The sequence below is a fragment of the Erpetoichthys calabaricus genome, chromosome 4 (assembly GCF_900747795.2).
Source record: "Erpetoichthys calabaricus chromosome 4, fErpCal1.3, whole genome shotgun sequence".
In the NCBI taxonomy this organism is placed as follows: Eukaryota; Metazoa; Chordata; class Cladistia; order Polypteriformes; family Polypteridae; genus Erpetoichthys; species Erpetoichthys calabaricus.
Window position 1 is genome coordinate 335,407,865 of NC_041397.2, and position 22,209 is coordinate 335,430,073.

The window sequence follows — 22,209 nt, forward strand, 5'->3', positions numbered from 1 at the left end:
TCAGTCACCTCAAGGACTCATCTGAGGTGTGTGAGTGAAGTGCACAGCTGTAGTTAAAATCTAAATGTGTTTAAATTAATTAGATTATTTATGAATGAACGCAGTCTCTGAGATTAAGAACTGAAATAAAGAAAATACTTTGAGAAATAGACAGCGTCACAGAAATGAGTGACATTGAAATGACATTAAAATTAATAAATCTGTGCAAATGGCACCCTCGTGTGGATGTGAACAGAATTAACCAAAAAAAAAAAATGAAATAAAGCCATTTTCTGTGTGGATTTTTTCAGGCAGCGTTTTAAACTTAAGGTCACATAAATCTGATTATTTTAATATTGTAGGTGAGCTTTTTGTATTTCCTGTCACACACATCTGTGAAATTGGAATCATTAAAGAATTAATGGTCCACAGGTACACGAGCATGAAGTTCCATGTAACTGGCGTATCTGGGTGGGCTTCCTTAAAGTCACAGTGTCACCTGTCACACTTTGTTCTGATGCTCCTCGTTTTCTTTGTCACCTTATTTGTTACCTTGATGCAATAATTCAACAAACATTAAACAGTTTAATTCATTCATGGAGATCCTGACAGTTTCTTCTTCAATAATTTTCCTCCAGTATTCTCGAGTCTCCTCATCGTATTGCAAACAAGAAAGGAGAAGATGAGCAAACATTCAAGTTCAGGTTTACTGACAAGAGTGCAGATTACAGGAAACTCTGACTTGTCTGTTAGACAAACATGAAACATCACGTTTAGAGTTTCATTAACATGTGAGAAAGTCAAAGATACAAACAGTGAGACCACCGACATGTGTGTGGTGTTGTGTGCAGACGAGAGCAGTGAGTGTGATTAGTGAGAGGAAGAGCATGAAGATCACGCTGATGACACGAGTTTATCTACAAAGTCACTCAGAAAGTCGTCATCAGTGACGTCAACTTTCATACTGCAGGCCAACGTGTATTTGTAGAGGCTTCTGTTCAACAAATGTAACTTTATTATTATTATTATTATTATTATTATTATTATTATTATTATTATTATTATTATTATTATTATTAAGTCCCCAAGTGGCCCAGTGCCTCACAGCTCCTAACATCAATTCCCAGCATGCTCAGTGTCTCTGTTCTCCTGGTGTCACATGACTTTTCTCCCAGTTCTCCCAGTTGCACATCCCCTTGTAACTGGTAACACCAGACAAACACACTTGCAGCTCTGTGCCTGACTCTGTTTGAGTTCATTTATAAATTACAGACAAAGTGACATTTCTGAGTCTCGCATTCGCCTTCACACTCAAATGCACAATAAATAAACTGATTCAGACGAGGACAGGATTAATGAATTTGGGTCTGTATTATCGTAGTATTTCCCTCTACTTACCCTTTACCTGATCTCTCAAGGGTAAATGTTCTCGTCAGGTTCGTTATCGGGTTGGTCTACTGTTATACTTTAAAATAATAATACACACATACGTAGATTCACACACACTCAGACCCTAACCACAACAGTGCCCTACAAATGACTCACACACAGTTGGCTGACTTTTAGCATTTAAAAACCATACAAATGCTTTAAGTATAACACAACTTGTCACTCTCTCAGCACATCAAGAGACTTATTTATTTATCGGCACGGACAACGTATGATGTTTTAAATAGACCTCAGACCTAAATGTTACTTTTGGTCTCCAAGAAAATATTAAAACATACAAAGACTCAGTATCCTTGACTATAGGCCATTTATCAGCCAAGAATACCTTCTTCTTCTCATACTGCCCCCTAACTATTGAGTGGCGCCTCACTCTCAGCCTTAAAACCCCGCAGCACAGAGCTAATGGCAAAAATCTCCAGCTACGCCAGGTGCTCTTAGAAATCTACCTTATTACTTCAATCACTCTAGACATTAAAACAAAGCATAGAATGTTAAAAGCAGCATGGTATTTATTACAAGAATAATAATAATACCACTGGAGCAAAGAATAGAAAATAAGTACTGATAGGAAAGTCTGAATATATATAGTCTTTAGGAAAAGCTTACAAAAAAGTTGAAATGACAAGGATGAATGTCCCAGGGAGGCATTTGATTTAGCAATGGATGTTCATGATGCCTTTCTGACGACCAATGTCGTCTTCGTCTGTTCCTCTTCTTCTTCTCCTCCTCCCTCCTGCTCCTTCTTCTTCTTCCTCCTCCTGTTCTCCTTCCTCTCCCAGACCAAGGCATATTTATTATGAAATATCATGCCTTGGTTACACAACACATGAACCTGATTGGCTGGCTGTCAATGTGATTGATAAATTTTGCTCAAACTCTTTCCCAGATAACAAAGTTCTTTGATATTGCCTGTTTCCCTTTCCCAGGCCATAAATCCCAGATGTCCATCCATAAAGTAATCAATAGCCTGGGGTGTCAGCAGAGCATCCTTTCCCAGGTTGTAAAATAATTGAGCCCCAGAATGTCTTCCTTTCAATGTAGGAAACAGCTGTTTGAAAGTGAGGTGTGACAAAACCTGCTTTGATCTGTCTTATATCATCTGTTATCTTGTCTCGAACAAAATATAATGGAAACCAAAATGTACAGATTTTATACACCATAACAGGGTCCATTTTTAATTATTTTAATTACACTTCATTACACATAATTCTGTATTCTGTTGTCATTTTTAATTGTACTGATTTCTGTGAAGTCGTCCATTTTCTAATTCTGTTTCTTCAGTTCTTTTCATCACGTCTAGCACTCTGTTCATGAATTAAACTTATTGTTGTCATTTCTGTAACACACTCCGACTCCAGCACTGCAGCAGACCACCTGTGTGTGTCACTGAAATGACGCCGAGTTTCAGGACTGTGAGGTGGACCCTCAGAGAAGTTCACGAGAAGCCATTTTATTACAGAGGACACCTCACTGATTATTTTTGTAATTCCTGCCTTTCTTTATTTTCATTTCTGTTTTATTTCATTTCATCACAAACTCATCTCAGTGTTGATGAACTTCTCACAGACTTACAGTGTTGTGTATTTCAGTCCACGTTTAACAATAGAAGTATATAACACTAGATAGGAATTCATGTTTGTCTGACTGGTGGTCTCGTAGTAGCACACTGATTGGTGGTCTGGCCTTCAGCTCTGGTGTCGTAGGTTGGTTCTTATCCGTGTTGCCCCCCCTACATTTGCTCAGCCCCCTGTGACCCTGAATTAGATAAGCGAGTTACAAAATGGACGGTGGTCTCGATATTCAGGGTCTCAGATTTCTTCTGCTCAGCTCACACTCTTCATGTTCTCTCAGTCTTTTAATGTCACAAAGTGGGCACCTCAGGGTCATCAGGACTGACCACCAGCAAGTGACGTCACACAAAGACTGAAGAAAACCAATCCAGTGCTGTGGAGAACACAACCATCTTTGTTGAATTCCTCTTTGAATGTCAAATTAAAGACGCACACTCAGGATTTCTGTTCATTCTCAGACCCTCAGATCAAATTATAAAGATTCACATTTGATTATGGAGCCGACGCTTTGATCCGACGCCATTTAAAAATCCCAAGTGTTCAGTCCTGATGTCTCATTAAACACAGAAATCCTGAAAATGAAAATCAGACGAGCAGCAAACAGCAGGACACCTCAGAGGGCTTTGAGTTCGGTGGTCTGATGTTAAAGAAAGTCTCCATCGGCTTTGTGCTGCTCTGACCGGACACAGAGATGGACAGACGACATTAATACTGAGGGGTCAGTGTGTGCGCAGGGGGCAGATGACCAGAGGGGCCGCGTTTTTACCACCGTCATTAGGTTCAGGACTGAAGTACGGATAGAGGGGCTCAGTGAAGGAGTCTGTGAAGGTGTACAGGTGAGAGCGGGACTGGGCATTGTAAAAGGAGACCTGACCTTCATCATAGTCCAGAAAGACCCCCACTGTCTGGGGCTTCACTCTCAGGGGTAGAATGACAGAACTGTCATGGAGAGCCTTGTACTCGTTCTCATTCCTCAGCCACACAGTCCAGAATCCATCATCTGGGCTCAGTGTAATGTCCCCCTTCCTGTTGACCGACTCTCTGGCGACTCCTAAAGTCCACTTAGTCTTCCCCCCGACCTCCACCTCCCAGTAGTGTCTCCCTGACGTGAATCCTTCTCTGGCCAGGACATTAACACAGCAGTCAAACCTCTTTGGATTGTCCGTCACTCTCTGTCGTGTGTCTGTGTGTCTCACTTCTTTCCCATCTTCAGACACAATGAGATATGGATTTGCAGTCTCAGGGTCAAAAGTGACATCAGCTGAGGAGAAGAAAGAAGAAAAGAGGAAGACGTCATGAAATCAGGGGACTTGAGGAAGACAACAACACAGTTACACTCCTTGAAGGACCTGAACATTAAAAAGACAAAGACGTCAAACAGCTCGTGTTCACTTCTCACGTTTGAGTTTTTATTTCTACAAACCAAAGCCCACCAAGCCCCTCGTGTGTTTCTTTGTGTCACTGCTCGGCCCCCCTGTGACCTCTGACCTCCTCCACTCTGCCTGTCTGCCATTTTATCTTCATTTAACCCTAAAGAGCCTGATCACCACACTGTGACCTCAACAGCACAAGAACGGTGACATTTTAATAAAAGACGAATCACACAACGAGGATTTGTTAAAGACACAAACAAGAAGACCACCAGTGAGGCCTGGCACTCGTTCACAGACTCACCAGCAGCTCTCAGACTTGTCGTCACTAACCTGAGGGTCTCATGTCCCCCCTGGCCTGTTGTCCTCCTGTTCCTGTCATTCCTGTCCACTTTGTGCTGCTCTGCTCTGCTCTGTCGGTCATTCTGTCACTTTTCTCGTCCTTACACTGCGATTGTGGCCTTTTATTTAGCAGACCCCCCATTTTATGTTTCTCAGTTCCTTGTCAGAAGTGACAACGGGGGGCACTGAATTTATGACACTGAATCTAACAACACAAGATGGCCGCCTGTCAGTGATGAGGATGAACTCAAATACACAAGTGTCACAAGTCATCAGTCAGCAGGGACACCATGTGACCGGTCAGTACAGGTGAGGGGGGCTTTAATAAGGAGAGGGGGGCCGAAAGGACATACAAGGTGACAACAAAGGACAGGACAGCAGCACAAAACACAAAGTGGCACTAAAGAGGGGACAGCACTGGACACTGAGGGGTCTGAGAATGGACAGCGGGCCCTGTGAGGACTCAGCAGCACTCAGTTTACTTTAAAAAGTGCAAACGTTGTGAGTGAAAACCTCAAGTGTGTCCTCAGTGTTGTCATCTCACAAATACTTCAACATCGACATGCTGGAAATGTAGCAAATTCATGGTGGGCCTGAGAAAGAGTCTGCACTGAAACACAAGAGGGTCCTAAGTGACAGAAGGGACATCATGGAGTCTTTAAGTAGCAGGATTAGTGACAATGACACGCAGTGCTAATCGGTACGAGACCACCGAACCAAAATGACCTCCTGAGAATAAAGTCTACAAGACAAACGAGCGTCCTTTGTACCGAGGAAGACATCTGAGGAGTTCTGTCTGCATGAGGAGGGTCCGCTCTTTAGTTCTGTCTTTACTGACTTGTCTGATGTTCTTGGAACACAAAATAAAGTAATGTCCGCCTGCCAAGGAGAATCCAACTATTAATGACAGAGGATTATTTAGGGAACTTCATAGGAATAAGATAACTAGCGATATTCAAAGAGACCACCAGGGGGCAGTAGAGGCTGAGGTCTACCTGTTCCTTAACTAGCAGCTCATCTGCCTTTAAACACACAGAACAAGCAGCCATCCATTGTCATAACCTGCTTATCCAGGGCAGAGTCGAGGGGCACAGCAGGCATCAGGGCAAGGCAGGAACAACCCATGGACGGCAAGCCAGTCCATCAGCGGGCAGACACTCAGACACACATCAGGGCTAACTGAGCGTCACCGGACCACCTAACCTGCATGTCTTTGGAGCACACGGAGGAGACCCACACAGTCACAGGCAGAACATGCAAACTCCACACAAGGAGCCCCCAGGATGTGAACCCCAGTGTCCTTACTGGGAGACAGCAGCGCTACCACTGTGTCACCATGTCACCCACACAGAGGGACCTCAGCCATTAACTCAGACCTGGGGGACAGTCACAGAGCTCACAAGGTGCTGCTTCTCATGGTCATGAAGGTGACACGTTTAACATGAAGACACAAAGACTAAGACACAGAAAATGAGAATTTCATCCTAAGGTCACGACTGGCTTATCAACCGTACCTGCTGAGCTGCATATTCTCCTCATTCTGTAAAATAATAAAGAAATAAATAAACTTAATGAGTCCAATAAAGAGTGAGACTTGAAAGACCCCCAGAGACCCCCAGTTCAAATATCGTACCTGCATTCGTGACGCGTTGTGACTTTTCTGCAGAAGAAGAGAGCTGCGTTACTGAGTGAATAATCTGGTGGGTCAACTTAAAACATCATCTCTTCAGTTCTTACTCACAACTTTCATTTACTTTCATTTTCCTCTTCTGACGTCTTAAAATATCTTTACATTTCAAATGTCCTTCATAAAGACCCCTTATAATAGACAGCAGAACAATGGACATGACAATAGCTGGAGTGCCAAGCACAGACTGAAAATGGATTTGCAGAATTAACAGCTTACTGGCCTTTGGCTTTGAATCTGCGTGACGTCTGATGAAGAAGGAACAGAATTATTGATGTGTGTTAGGAGTGGAGGTCCTAGCAGTGAGACTTCTGACCGTGTTCTGGTGACCACCAAAGCATCATACATGACTACAGCTGGTGTGAATTTGTATGACTGAAGTACAATAAGACACATGACAGTTATTGTAACTGTGGTGCCAGCTAGGGGCACATCTCCTGTTGGCATTTCTGGGCACCAACTTCATACAACCTGCTAACTCGTCACAAACTGGATGGTCAGTTGATATCAGGTGGTCCCGTTTAGACCGACTGTTAACACTTTTGGTTTTGTCTCCAGTCAGCCCTCGGCCTGCTTGTGGTTCTTTGGTGCTCCCCATGCTTTTCATGTTCTCCCTGATTTTCTTTATTGTGTTTTGTCTTTACTCTTCTGTCATTGTGTTCTGTTTATTTATTAGCTGGACAGACCCTCTTCTTTACTAGGGTGTCTCCTAATTTCAAATATGACCAAATTTTGGCTTTGCCAGCCATCTACTATATTGTCAGCTTAAATGGTTTCTCAATGCCAACCGTCTGAGTATCAGTGACCACATAAGAAAGTGACCAGAAACAAACTGCGCTGTGAACTGAGAAACCAGAGTGACAACAGAGGACTGAACTTCTATCAGGTGACATGTGCTGTCCACTTCACTGGGTCCAGTTCTGTCTTAGGGGTTTACATCCAAATGTTTAATAATCAGACTGACTGGAAGAGACAAAGCTTTGGAATTAAAAACAACAGCAGACAAAAGATAAGGAGGACTCTTGTGTTGTGTCCAGTACTACTGAGGTAGGGTCTGAGCCCCAGGACCCTCAAATATATTTAATCTGATAGATGGACCAAAGATAAGGACAGCAGGACAAAAAAATCAAAGAGGAAGAAGATGAGAAGAAAACATAAGGCACCTTTTTGAGCGGGTATAAATAAGACATGAGAGGATGGCACAGTGGGCACCTCCGGATGAGAGGAGGGCAGTGTGTGTGTTGACAGGAGTGTATTTACTATTAAACACTGATCCTGTCACAGATAAAGAATAAAAGTCAATAAATATTCACAATAATATTAGGGGGAGGATCCCAAGACTCCATGCTCTTCCTGACCAACACCCTCTAGGTTGGAGATGTCATTTCTAAGACCAAACCTTTCATGGTGTAATCCTTGATTTGTCTTTCTTTATAGACTCACTCCATTCACAGCTTTCAAAGTTTTTAATTTAAATTTTAACTCAACAGGATTAAATGTTTTTCTTACCAATTTCCTTGTGCAGAAACCAAATAGGAAGGAATCCAACTGGAGTGAAAGAGAAGAAGAAAGGAAACATTTGAGAGAAAATGTGGGACTGATGACAGCAATCTCTCCATGTGTGTCTCGTCCCGCCATCAGACACAGGCCATGGTGTGAAATTACAGTTAATTATTTCTTCTTCTCAGTTGGTCAAGAGATGTTCTCACAAGTGAAGACTTTCCTGTTGACAGACTACATACATTTGCGTACTGTGCATGAAGACCACACCATAGTCATACAACTGAAAATGGTGGCACAGTAGTTAGCACATCTGCCTGGCCAAGCCATTGTATGTTGAGTTTGGATGTTCCTTCTGTGTCTGCATCTTGTATTCTGTGTGATTTTACTCCACTTTTCATTTCAAAGACAAGACTGCCAAATCAACACTAAATAAGTTAATTGTGATAGAAGGTGTGTGTGTGTGTGAGGCCAATCATGGACTGGCACCCCACACAGCCTGCTCTCTACTATTGTAAAACCAGACTCAGAAAACAGATGGATTGATGAATGAAGATCTGTTTTTGATTTCATAATCTTATGGACTCCTCTGCTACAGTGCATAGGTTGATCTGACTTCCTTGACGGCTCAAGCAGATTTATTCTGTTATCCTTGTAACTACAATCCTGAGTAGTTTAACTGCTAGGCATTCAAACCCCCTGTGATACCACCCACCATTACAGCACACAGATGAGAGGTGGCTCCAGTAGAAGCTAAGCTAATGGGACCAGTCCTAGAGCCAAACTCTCTCATGTTGAGAGTCCTGTGTGAAATTACAACTACACCACCCTGAACGGTGGCTTTGTGTTGATGGTGAAGTTTAATGGAGGACAACACCTTCTGCTTATGTGACACATAGAGCACACATGGCAAGCAGTGCTGTCAGCCCACAAAACTCAAACTCCAGGTTAGTTCCTGGTAAAGATGTCTCCTGTGGGTGGTCTTCCCCTGTTCAAATGTGTCACCCATGTGCACCTGTATATATTTAGTCATTGCTGTGAACAGTAAACTGGGTGGTCTAAACCCCAACACTGTGACAGGTCTCATCATTCAGTACCCACACGATAACTGGAATCAAACATCTGCGTTAGAGAAGAAAAAGGTTTAGAATTTCACTCACCTATTGAGTCAAATCTGGTGTTTGTTTCTGAGAAAAGACAAAAAAGGAAAATAACATAAACATGACTTGTATTCTGAATGACTTTACTGAGCAGTCAGTCTGTTCTGATGTTGGTGTGAGATCTTCTGACCTCACCTCTCATTCTTCTCCATTGAATGACCAGCAGGGGAGTCACCGCTAAGCAAAGAACCAACAAGACGAAGAAAGCCACCAACCAGCCAGAGACGCCTGGAGAGAAACCTGCAAGATGAGGGGAAGACGTGTGAGTCTGTGAGACAGGAATGAGGTTCAGGTGAGGAAAACACAGAAGAATCCACCAAGTGGGACTCCTTCAGGCTAAGGGGAGCATTATGAGACCCTGCATTTACACCATAGATGATGTGCTCCTGTAGCTGGAGCCTGGGACCAAACACACCTTCACACCCAAGTCATCAGCGTGTCCATCAGTCCACACTCTCTGTTATAAATGATATGAGCACAAAATCACAGATTTCCTGTTCAGTAATTCATCTTCATCAATGTCCACTCAATGTCCCTTTCTTCCTGTTTTGTCTGTTAAGTCTTTTAATAAAAACTTTACATTTTATTTCATTTCTTAAAATCGTGAGGCACAGATTTAGGGGTCTACTCCTAGACTGAGTCCCCAGTATATTTTTATTTTAGTCAGATATCAGATGACTTTGATTTTAAGTCGCACTTCTTGCCCATTGTAGCTGACATGTATGTGTGTGTTGCTGTTTTTTCTGTTTCTGATCATTCCATCTCATATTCATATTTCACTTTCATCTCTTCTTTATGTTGCAGATTATCTGACACGAGTTTAGTCAGTCAACTGCATTTTAAAACACACATTTAGGAGGAAACTCAAACCAAATACACACATGTTAGGGAAACTGGAAAATTCAAACTGGACCTGTGTGTGGCTTTAACTGGGCCTTGTGACCTGTGCTGCTGGGCCAGGCTGCACCCCCCACAATCCAGAACCAGACTAAACAGGTTTCAGAATGTTATATGTTCATGTGTTTAAGAACTAGAAAGTGAAGTGACTCACTCAGGGTGACACAGAGAGTCAGGGCTCAGGACTGAGACTTACAGCCAGGCAGCCATAGCCAGTGTGGGGTCAACTCCAGTCTATGAGCGCCACTCTTTACTGGTGTGAGACACACCTTTATATTGTAACTGATCTTCTGACCACTCCTGATATGTCAAGCCACATCTCAGGGGTCTGCACCTTTTATTTGCTATACTTGTTTTAAAATGATAGATTTCATATACAGTAAGTAACACATTTCAATTAGTGTGTCATTTCAACAGTAAAGAAAAATGACATCCTGGTTGTTTATTGTTTGCTCTTCACCTGGAACATTTGAAATTATCACAAGCAAAATGTGCTTTGCTACGAATGTTTTCCTTTTTTTGAAAGTATTTTCCCAATTCAGTGGTTCAACTTTTGCATGATATTCTCTCAATGGCAGCCTAAACTTTAGAGGCTGATTACCAAATATGCATTTCAGTGCAACATTCAGTATAAAAGTGGTGCATTAATGACTGGGCTGGAAAACAGTGAAGGCATTTTTTATCCCATAATAATCTCAATATTTTAAAATGTTTGAGCAAATGGCAGTGATGATAACTTCACACCATCTGATCCCTCACTGTAGATGTTGAGTCCGGAGTGCCAGTCTGGCTTTGGTGCTTTACTTCTCATCAGACAGCTGAAAACGTTGTACTCCTCCTTCACCGGGAGGACGCTGCTCACTCTCAGAAGACCCTCGGAGTCCCGCTCTAACTTTTTGTGGACTGTGACGTCACGTCTGCCCCATTCATGTCCCTCCAGGTGAGTTCTGGTTGGGGGTTCCACTTCTCAGCGCTGCACTCCAGTCGGGTCTTCTGGCCTTCAGTGGAGCTCATAGAAATGGAGGGCTGAGCCCCTAAAACTAATGAAACACAAAAGAGTGGAAGATCAGTGAAGAGAAGAATGAACATTTTAACCAGAGGTGTAACTTGAATTGATGGGCCTTAATACAAAAAATTAATTAGACCCCACCATGTGAAATTAAATTAAATCTACAAATAGAATGTACACCATTAATAAGATATGACTAATGATTAATGATTATGATTGATGATATGATTAATGAGATATAAACCTCATACAAGGTTAACATTCATAGTTAAGAAGTTATGAGTACGACCGCACCATTAACCTGTTATTATGATGCTGAGCAGGCAGGCATGTTCAGTGTTCTCCCCAGCAGTGTGGGATGAAGGACTAACTGGACTTACTGGAGCTGAAAGTATTATTTAGTCATTAAGTAATGAAAACCTCTTAATACTCAAAGTGATCACCAAGCTTAATGTTTGATATTTTAATTCTTGTCTTCTTCTTAAAAGCCCAAGTGTCTGCAGCCTTTTCATGATCAAATCTCATGGACCTTCCAAAGAAGTCAGCACCAGATTATTTAGTGTCTTTTGACTCCCCAGGTAGGAATGTATTCTTTTTTTGGCCCATTCAGCTGTGCTCACAGGTATGACCAGTCCTACAGCACCTAATTCTACTAAATTTAGAAAAGACTCCTTCAGCTCAGAGGTTGCTACTAATTTTAACAATTTTTGACGTATGTTTTTGTTCAAATGTCCTTTAATAATTTTTGATGCAAACACCTATTCTTCTTTAAAGTTTGTGGAACGAGCCCTGGACACAGACAGGCAGACATGTTCTGTTGCACCACCACACATTTATTTACGCTATTCCTATTATTTACAATGTCCAAAAGTGCTCCACAAACCCCAATCCTCCCCAAAGTCCAGGCCAACCACAGTGCCTCCTCTTTGGACCGCCTCCTTCTCTCTCTCTTTGACCTCATCCTGCTTCCACCCGACTCCAGCCTCGAATGAAGGGAGGCGGCCCCTTTTATCTCTACCCGGATGTGCTCCAGGTGTGCACTGGCAATCTTCCACCCGACACGCCCCAGTGTGGGTGCTGGCTGTCTCCCCAGAAGCACTCCGGGTGTTCCCTCTCTTCTTCCCCCCCCAGCACTTCCTTGTGTGGCGGAAGTGCTGAGGTCCAGGGTCCATCAGGCATGGGGATGCCCCCTGGCGGTGACCATGGGCCCCTACAGGGTTGAGCTTCCAAGCCCTGTACTCGTGGCCCCCAATACAACCAGGGCAGTCGCCCCCTCATGGTCTGGAGGAGGCATGAGCCCTCCTCCTGTCTCCCCGGACGTCCTGGCCGGGTAGGAGCCCCAGCCGGGTGCCACAAGTTATAGATTAAGACTGCAGCACTACCATTTTTAGAATAATAATTAAAATGTCAACAACCTCTCTCTTATCATTACTTTCAGCATTAAGAAGTCTTCAAAAGGAGAAAATGATTGGCATATCAGCAAATCCGGCATCATTTGAACTCTCCTAGGCTGTCTCATAGTTGGGGTGGTGGCCACTATTTTTAAAAGTTTGTTCTTGTGTCAGAGGGGTCCTTTTAGCACTTTTGAAAGTGCGTAATTCTTCTCCTTTGTTGTATGCTGTGGTTTATAGGCCCTCAGTGATTGATGATATGTTCATTTCTGAATTCTCTGATCTTTTGGCTAATATTACGCTTTGCAATGACAAAGTACTTATTTTAATATCCATGTTTGTTGTCACTCTAGACCATTGGTTAAAGACTTTTTATTACTATTGGACTGGTTTGATTTTATTCAGCATATTAATACTGTAACTCATTCTCTTGCTCACACTCTTGATGTCGTTCTTACACAAGGTATCACAGTTAATAACATTGAGATATGCAATGTTCGTATTTCTGATCGTTTTTCTCTCATGATGGATGTGAATATTATTGTTAATGATATTATGACAATCTGTGTCTCATGCTATTGTCATATTTGAAATTCTTCTATTATTTCTGATTTTAAAAGTAGGTTTACCATTTTGGGTTCACAAGGCCAGTGTGAAAGTGTTGACAAATCTGTTTTACTTTTTAATTCATCTTGTAAAATGGTTTTACAATCAATTGCCCCCTCAAAATCCTCTACCAAAAGGGAAGACCTCCCCACTGTTTTAATGACACCACACCAATAGTATTGCAGAACAACAATGGAAGAAAGGCAGACTGACTGCATATGTGCAGATTTTTAGGATTTCTGTGTCACCCGCTACACTCGGGTCCCAATCCTGGTGTTTCGTTGTGTGGGGGGTGCGGCGATGTGCTATCAGCCTATGCTCCCAACCTCTCTCCCTCTGTCTAACTTTCAGGAGGCAGTTAAATATGACTACTTCTCCAGTTTGCTATCATTTAAGGCAATTAATGCAGCTATTCACCCCTGTTCTGGGACGGGTTTAAATAGCACTCCGTATTCATGTGAGCAGTTTCTTTCATTTTTAGTCAGCAAAATCAATACTATCTGCACTGGCATCATCGCCATGATATTGTTTTGGACTCCTTTGATATTGTCACACTTTCATAGTTATAAAGTATTATTGACGAATGCAGACCTACTGTAGTTTTTGCCCAGCTGATGTTGTTCCACCATTTGATGTCCTTGGTCCAGTATTGTTGATATTATAAATCGTTCTATTAGTGAATGGGTTGTGCCCTCATTTTTTAAACATAAGGTGGTGCAACTCTGTCTTAAAAAGGCTGAGTTAGAGCATGGAGTGTTAGCTAATTGTCATCTGATTTCTCAATTGTCATTTTTAGCTAAAATATCAGAAAGAATTATTTATGAACAATTGGAATATCAGTCAGTCAGTCATTCCCCAACCCTCTATATCCTAACTACAGGACCACCGGGGTCTGCTGGAGCCAATCCCAGCCAACACAGGGCACAAGGCAGGAAACAAACCCCGGGCAGGCACCAACCCACCACAGGGCACACACACACACCCACACACCAAGCACACACTAGGGACAATTTAGGATGGCCAATGCACCTAAGCTGTATGTCTTTAGACTGTGGGAGGAAACCCATGCAGACACGGGAAGAACATGCAAACTTCACGCAGGGAGGTCCCAGGAAGCAAACCCAGGTCTCCTAACTATGGGGCAGCAGCGCTACCCACTGCTCCACCATGCCGCCCTATTGGAAGATCATCTTAAGTTTAATAATTTATCTGAGATCTACCAATCTGGTTCAATCTATCAATCATGAGATCTGAGTGTTGCGGCTTGAGCATCTGGTGGGACTTTAAGGGTCTGCTCTTAACTGGTTCAGGTCATATCTTACTGATAGACATTATTAGTGATTCTCATTTCCTTTTTTTCGTCTACTACTCCTGTTAAATGTGGTGTTCCTCAGGGATCCATTTTGGGTCATATTTTATTTTCTATATATCTTCATCCTATAGGAGCTATTTTTTTCAGAAGTTTAATGTTATTTTTCATTGTTATCCTGATGACACACAGGTTTGTATTCCTGTGTGCAATTCTTCAATGAATCAGTTGCATAACTGTCTTACAGAACTAAGACCATGGATTGCTGACAATTTTCTTGAGCTTAATCATAATAAAATGGAATTGCTGTTAGTTGGTCCTGCAGCCAAAGTTCAAGTTGAATTTGAACTTCTTGGCACTTTTGCAGACTTCTCTAAACCTCAAGTTTGGAATCTTGGGTTTATTTTTGATAGTAACCTCTCTTTTCAGAAACAGATTAACTCTGCAGAGAAGAGTTGCTTTCTCCAGCTTTGTCTTTTAGCTAAGGTTAAGTCTTTTCTATGTCCCAGGGGTCTAAAGAAAATTAATCATGCTTTAATCTTTTCTCTGCTTCATTACTACAGCTCCTTGTATTCTGGGATTAGCAAATCTCTGATATTTAGGTTGTAGTTGGTTCAGAACGCTGCTGCTCATTTTTTGGTTGGGACAAGAAAGTTTGCCTTTGTATCTCCAATTTTAGCCTCTTTATACAGGCTGCCTATTAATTTCAGAAATGATTTTAAAACTTTGCTGTTGGTTTTTCACTCCAAGGGTATGTTCCTGCCTATTTATCTGAATTTTGTGATATACACCAGCCATCCAGAGAGCGTAGATCTACTGCTCAGTTGTCTCTTGTTGTCCCTCATACTATTTTGTAGCTGCTGTGCCACGTTTGTGGAATTCTTTACCTCATTACATTAAGGAGTGACCTTTAATTGAACTGTTTAAAATGAGACTGAAGACTTGTTTTTATTCTTTATCTTTTTGTGATCTTCATTGCTACTGGTATTCCTGCCTTCTTAGTCAGTGGTTTGTTTCACTTTATTGTTGGTTGTATTATGTTTTATATTTTCTGTTTTATTGCAAGTGTTATCTTTCACTTTACATGTTCTATGTAAAGCACTTTGGCTATGGCATTGCTGATGTTGTATTAAATATGCTTTATAAATACTATAAATTGACATTCACATCATGGTGGTTAATCACCATGCTTAATTATCATAATAAATTGTAATCTTGCATATATGAACATTAGCATGTGAACAATCAGTATGAAGGTCTGACTGCTCATCTGCACGAAGTTGATGGAGATTTTGAAAATGTGTGCCGGGTTGTCCTACAATTCCACGATGGATACTTTTGTGGCTTGTAAGATTGCCTTTATTTTTATCAAGGTAACATCTCTTCCATGTTCTATTCAAATTAGACAATAAAGTCAGAACATCTGAAATCATCATTAGGGGAGCAACAAAAGTGTTCCTCATGTGTTAATACTTCAATTTAAACCTCAGCTATGATACTGTTTTGTTTGTACCTTCTGTTTTAAATGCATTCTCTTAGAGACTGTACTGTAGCATAAAGAGATAACCACCTTGTGTCACTAGCTATTTTAACTTTAATCTGAGAAATGTTCGATATATTTTAAATCAAAGTAAAACAAGCCAACCTGATGAATAAAGAAAAATAACAGAATCATACAATGTCACTAAATAAGGCACTTTAGCAGCTTCTTGGGCACTAGCAGGAGTCCCTCAGTGGTTTACACATTGAGCGTTGTCCATCAGTCCGTCTGTTCTGTCTTGCAGCAGTTCTGCACCTCCCCTCACAGACCCAAAGCCAAGAAGATTACAAGTTTTTGAACAGGGACTGCCAAGGGTCTCAAGGATTGTATCAGTAATTAGCTGATTACCTGATGGCTTCGCTCACTGAGTGCAAGGGAAAAAAATAAAATGTAGTCTATAAGTTATTAAACAGTAAAACATTAACATTTTAAGAAGTAAAGACACATTGAGCACTACTGGAGTGGTTTGGGGTAAACTACATTTTAAAGGCGCTATAACACAACAGGTAAGTAGTACTAACAGCAGCTAAAATGTATCTGGATCATCTCTCGGTAGTAGATTCTTTGTGAAAGGCGCTACACTATGGCTGTTTTATAGAAATGACATTTTCTATGTGAACGTCCAAATTTTTGCCTGTGGTAATGTGCCTTACTAGTATTATCAGCAATTAAGGAAAATTAGTTTTGTGTCCTCTGCAGTGTTAAGAGAGAAAGGCTTTGGTTTGGGATAAAAGGAAAAAAGGTAAAAAGAAAGGAAATTTGCCTTTTTCTTTTATATAGTGTAGAGAGACATCTTCGCTGACGATATGAGCGCCTTTTGGGGAGCATCGCAGCGGGTCGTGTAGACTGGAGAGATGGCCCTGTCATTAACTGGCCGGGATGGCACTGTCGGTCCTACACTCCTGTGCGTGCCTCCCATGACCTCATAACCCTATACATGCAAAACAAAATGCGAAGCGCCTTAATATTAGTTTGCCACAGTCTAGAAAAGGGATCCCATGTTTGCAGTTGTCTGGGCTGTAGCTCAGGGGAAGGAGGAAAAAAATTAAAAGTGCTTACTTTTACTTAAGGCAGAAGCACAGTCAGCATCTCAAAGGATTAGGGTTATAGGCACGTGATGACGTGGAACAGGTTAATTGGTCGGCGCGAGGGCGCCAAATACAAAAAGGAATTACAGCGCCTGACAACCTTGCACTATGTACCTGTGATTTAAGAGAAAAATAATTCTGATAAATGTGGATGCTGCCCTTCTGTGCTTAACGGGCAGAAGGTCCAAACAATTCCCAAGTCCAGTACTTAACATGAAGAGGTCTGTACATCTTCTTAGATGTGAGCTCTCCATCTTCTTAAAATAATTGATTACAAAAGTAAAGTTGAATGTCGCAGGGTTTTAGTGACCCAAACTCACCTTAAGGGACAGTAGGTAGTCGTTCAGGGCAATTTACAAACAGAGCCCTGCTTCAATGGTGCCAATTACACTCATTCGCAAAGATTTCCACTCTCCCAGGAGCCGACGGGGCACTTGAAGTGTCACAAACAGTGCGAGAAGAGAGAACCCTGCCCGAAACTGCGAAGCTCTCGACCCGGCAGAGCAGCCCGACATTCCGTGCCTCCCAGCATCCACTTTGTTCTCAACGTAATTTCCATGTCGCGTGGTCATACATCATTTCCGTTTCAAACGCAAAAAGAATTTTATATATATATATAGATGCCAGCTTTGCCATCAGTCATATTGCAGCTTGTTACAAATCTAATCCTAGTTGACTAACATATTTATTGTATAAATTCAGTTTTAAAACCACCATGTTTCTAGTTTAATCACACAGAACAATAAAATAGTCATTGGAACTTACAATTTTAATATTACAGACCTAATTTCTGATGATAATTTCTTACATTATTCTTTCTGATGTACAATGTACATTTTTACCAATGTTAAGATATTTTAAGTTTAACAAAGTAAATCCTTGCAATGCTCATGTAATTTTTCAAATATGTTTTATGAGAGATACCAGGTGGGAATCGGCTTCCTGGACAGAATAGAATTTGGATGTTTACCCGGCAGAGATGCACATAACATGGATGGATCAGGGAAGATATTCTATGCAGAGCAGTTTCTTCACCAAAACATTAGAGGGCAATCTCCCTGACTTTGGTTTCCCATGTGGACACTCACAGGGCATGATGGATATTGTAGTCCCATGGAGCAGCCCTGTCAGGCTCCATGGGAACCTCCAAGGGGAGCGGACACAAGCCCTACTTTTCAGGACTTTCAATTGACCCGGAAGTACTTCCTTTGGGCTGTGCCCTGGCACCAGAAGCACTCCAAGGTCCAAGATAAAGGAGGAAGCTCAACCCCCAGCCAGGGAGAGTCAGAGTTGGGAAAGTCGGAGTCGGCAGAGAGGAAGGACAACAATCACCTGGAAGGAGTCAGAGAAATGTTTATTTGTGCGTTAGCAGTGTCATATTGGAGTCTTGCCCAGACTCCAAGACCAGGCTGTTTCTAATGAGTTTGCACACAGTGTGTGTGAAGAACTTGCGGATTTAGCTGTGACTGCCGATCCTAATGTGATGTGGGAGACCTTCCATGACAAGACCCTGAAGGTTGCTGAGGGTTGTGTTGGAGTTACCGGTGTTCCCAGCAGAAGGTGTTTCATCTCGCAGGGCACCCTGGATATCATCAAGAGGAGTCGCAGCACATGGCTCGATGGCAACTTTGGTCTGTACCGGGAACTGAGAAGAACGGCTACGAGGGCTCTGAGGGCAGATAAAGAGGCATTTGTTAGAGGAATCTATGAGAAAGTGACACACCATCTGTGGTCTAGTGACCCACATCCTGCTTACAGAGGAATCAAAGCATTACGCACATCTGAATCTGTTCCTTGGAGAGTCGCAGTCAGGGCAGCTGATGGAACGGTCCTTACGGATGACACTGCAGTTGTGACCCACTGGGCTGTCTACTATGAGCAGTTGTTCAAAGCCGATCCTTCGGCTACGACATTGGATATCTCTGGGTTGGTGGTTCTTGAGGCTGATCCTCCAATTATCTGTGAATCCCCCAGTCTCACTGAGATTGCACAGGCGGTGAACCAGCTGAGGGGGGGGAAGGCTGCAGGGATCTGTAGTATCTGGGGGTGAACTTCTCCAGGCTGGTGGTAAGGCTGTCCTCTTGGCATTGCAAGCAATCTTTGCTTCCATTTGGGAGACTGGCATCATGCCAACTGACTGGAAAATGGGACTTGTCGTTCCTATCTGGAAAGGGAAGGGTGATCACCTGGATTACAGCAACTACAGGGGGGTAACACTGCTCTCGGTGCCGGGTAAGGTCCTTGCTAGGGTCGTCCTCAATAGGATCCGTGATCACTTGCTCACCTACCAGTGACTGGAACAGTCTGGTTTTACACCTAAGAAGTCTACCATCGACCGCATCCTGGCACTGAGGGTTCTCATGGAGCGCAAACACAAATATTGCCAGAGTTTCTTTGCAGCCTTTGTCGATTTTCGTGAAGCATTCTACTCAGTTGATTGAGCTGCCCTGTGGAACATCCTGAGGGTTCGTAGGATCCCCTCGAGGTTGCTGGATATCATGGCTGGCCTGTACACTGGTACTGTGAGTGCTGTGCAGAGTGGAGGCAGGACCTCTGCGTTTTTCCCAGTTGATTCTGTGGTTCGTCAGGGGTATGTTCTTGTTCCTACTGTGTTCAATGCTTGTTTGGACTGGGTGTTGGGCAAGGTCGTGGAGTCCAGCGGCTGTGGGGCATCTGTTGGTGAAGAAAGATTCACGGATCTTGACTTTGCTGACGATGCTGTGATCTTCGTGGAGTCAATTGAAGCTCTGATTGGGGCGCTCAAGAAACTGAGTGAGGAGACTGAGTGTCTGGGCTTGCGAGTGTCCTGATAAAAACCAAAGAGCCAGGCCTTTAATGACCTCTTGGGCACGGCCATCAGCAGTGTGTCTGTCTGCACAGAGAGTGTCGACCTTGTTGAGAGGTTTACTTACCTTGGCAGTGACATTCATGTCTCTGGTGACTCTTCCTATGAAGTCAGTAGACGGATTGGGAGAGCATGGGGGGTCATGAGGTCGCAGGAAAGGGGTGTGTGGCCCCCCCGATATCTATGCAAAAGGATGAAGGTCCAAGTCTTTAGAGTCCTGGTGCTTCCTGTATTGCTATATGGTTGTGAGACATGGACGCTATCCAGTGACCTGAGACGAAGACTGGACTCCTTTGGTACTGTGTCTCTCCGGAAAATCCTTGGGTACCATTGGTTTGACTTTGTGTTGCTCATGGAGTCCCGAATGAGGCACATGACCTGCATTGTGAGGGAGCGTCAGTTACAGCACTACGGCCATGTGGCGCGTTTAGCCGAGGGTGATCCGGCTCGTAAGATCCTCATTGTTGGGGACCCAAGTGTCTGGACCAGGCCAAGGGGTCGCCCACTTAACACCTGGCTGCAGCAGATAGAGGGTCATTACGGAGGGTGGGACTGGACCACGTGTCTGCCTGGGGGGTTGCCAACCGGGATCCCGAATTGTTTCATTGTGTAGTGGGTGCAGCAATGAACTGTACCAGTGCAGGCTCCCTAACTTGACTTGACTTGAGTGTCATATTGGGCTATATGGAAGGAAGGAGTTATTGGGGGTATTTTGTTAAAAAAAAACTGTTTTTTACATGGGACTGTCTTGTGTGGTTTTGTCTGGGGTGTTTGGGGGTCAGTGGGACCCCCTATTGATCCAGGTTGCATGTGGCAACTCATTTTTTCTAACCAATGCATACAGTGCAGCTGATCTTAAAGCTCCCACTGAAACATCTCTTTATATGTTAATTGGAACTTCTTGGATGTCTTCTCCGATGTTCTAGGATGTGTTTCTTTTTTATCACTGCACAACTAACAATGTGCATTTTACTTTGTCCAGGATCTGCCACGTTTTGAGCATGACCCAGTCAATCAAGTCACTTCCTTGTTTGTGAGTCGTCCCTTTGAGAATTTCATACACACGCACATTATTCTGTTATCATTCATCACTAGCCAAACAAATTTTTAAAAACTTTCACTGTTGATAAGTGATAAACGGTGTTTAGAGTAATGTTTTCTTTTGAAAGAGACTGTGCAGAAGATGATACATGAGATGGACCAGTCTACATAGTGTCTGTCGGAAATTAACATTTCCATCACAAATTTGGTAACTCATCACAATGATGAGATATTTAATCTATATATATGCAAGATAAGCCAAAAAGAAGTACCACATTTCAAACATTTATTATACAAAAACACTACAAGATAAAATAAATTTCATTATGACACAAGAAAGGGTATACAAAATACATTGTTTTCACTGTGTTTAAAAATGATGTCTTCAAGGTTCAAGATTTCTGAACACCGCATTACTCATTCGGCCATTTCAAGGGGAAAAGCGCCGATTTTGTGGCAAATATTAACCATGAGAGTTTCAAGGTTTTGAGGTCAGTGTGTGTATACCTTCGACTTAAGATATCCCCACAAGAAGAAATTGCACGGACCGAGATCAGGCAAACGTGAAGGCCACCCGACATTGCCACAATGTCCTGGCAATGGGTCTGGGCTGAGGGTGTGGGGGGGGGGAATTGCGTGTCACACACGTGCGATTAGGAGGAAGCTGAATGTACCAAGTGGAGGTAATTACCCGCCAGGCCAGGGGGTGGCAGGGTGCACAAAACCTAATTCTGTTGTCTCTGCTGGACAAATATGGGAAACCCTATCTGATTTAACATCAACAACGTCACTACCCGTCCCAGTGCCAAGGCTGACATCACTTCTGGTTCTGGTGCCAAGGCTGACATCAGTTCTGGTTCCAGCACCAAGAACAATGCCACTTCCAGTTCTGGCCTCAGATGACATCACTTCCGGTTTTGGCTTTTAAAACCGCCATTTCACAACTGAAGTCAGTTCAGTTTGGAACTCAAAGAGAGCACATCATTGCTTATTTCAATAACCTTTTGCAGCCAGGGACAATATACAGGTGGCTGCCCCAAACCTTTTCAGTATGTTGAGACTGATTCTTTTATATTATATATATTTATATATTATATAAAGAGAGAGAGAGAGAGAGAGAGAGAGAGAGAGAGAGAGAGAGAGAGAGATAAAGGTCGTGTCCTCTGTCATGAGATTACTCTTGAACCACTGTGGCTACAACTTTTATCCTGGTTTTAATCAAAGGTTTATGATGTGATACACTCAGGTGAAACAATACATTTGGGTAACAGACACCTCCTTGAAGTTTTTGGGATTAATGTCTTTCTAATGGCAAACTGCTTGAGAAGGTGCCCTAGCAGAAAGTAAAACAGCAGCAGAAACATCTGCTGAGCATGAAGTGCATTGCTGAGGCTGCTCGTAGGAAGAAGAAGTAAAAAAAGAACA

The 22,209-nt window shown here is 42.7% G+C and overlaps 1 protein-coding gene across 3 annotated transcripts in view; it reads right to left on the reverse strand.

The window, feature by feature from the left end:
• LOC114641362 (butyrophilin subfamily 1 member A1-like) overlaps positions 1-22,209 on the reverse strand; it is a 994,484-nt gene that overhangs the window by 237,953 nt on the left and 734,322 nt on the right. For all 3 annotated transcript variants that reach the window (XR_007934785.1, XM_051926436.1, XM_051926438.1), the window contains exon 10: positions 3,686-4,260. Coding sequence is in view for 2 of the 3 variants with exons in the window: in XM_051926436.1 (XP_051782396.1) it covers positions 3,719-4,260 (542 nt within the window). In the remaining variant the exon portion in view is untranslated. The remainder of the gene's footprint in view (positions 1-3,685; positions 4,261-22,209) is intronic.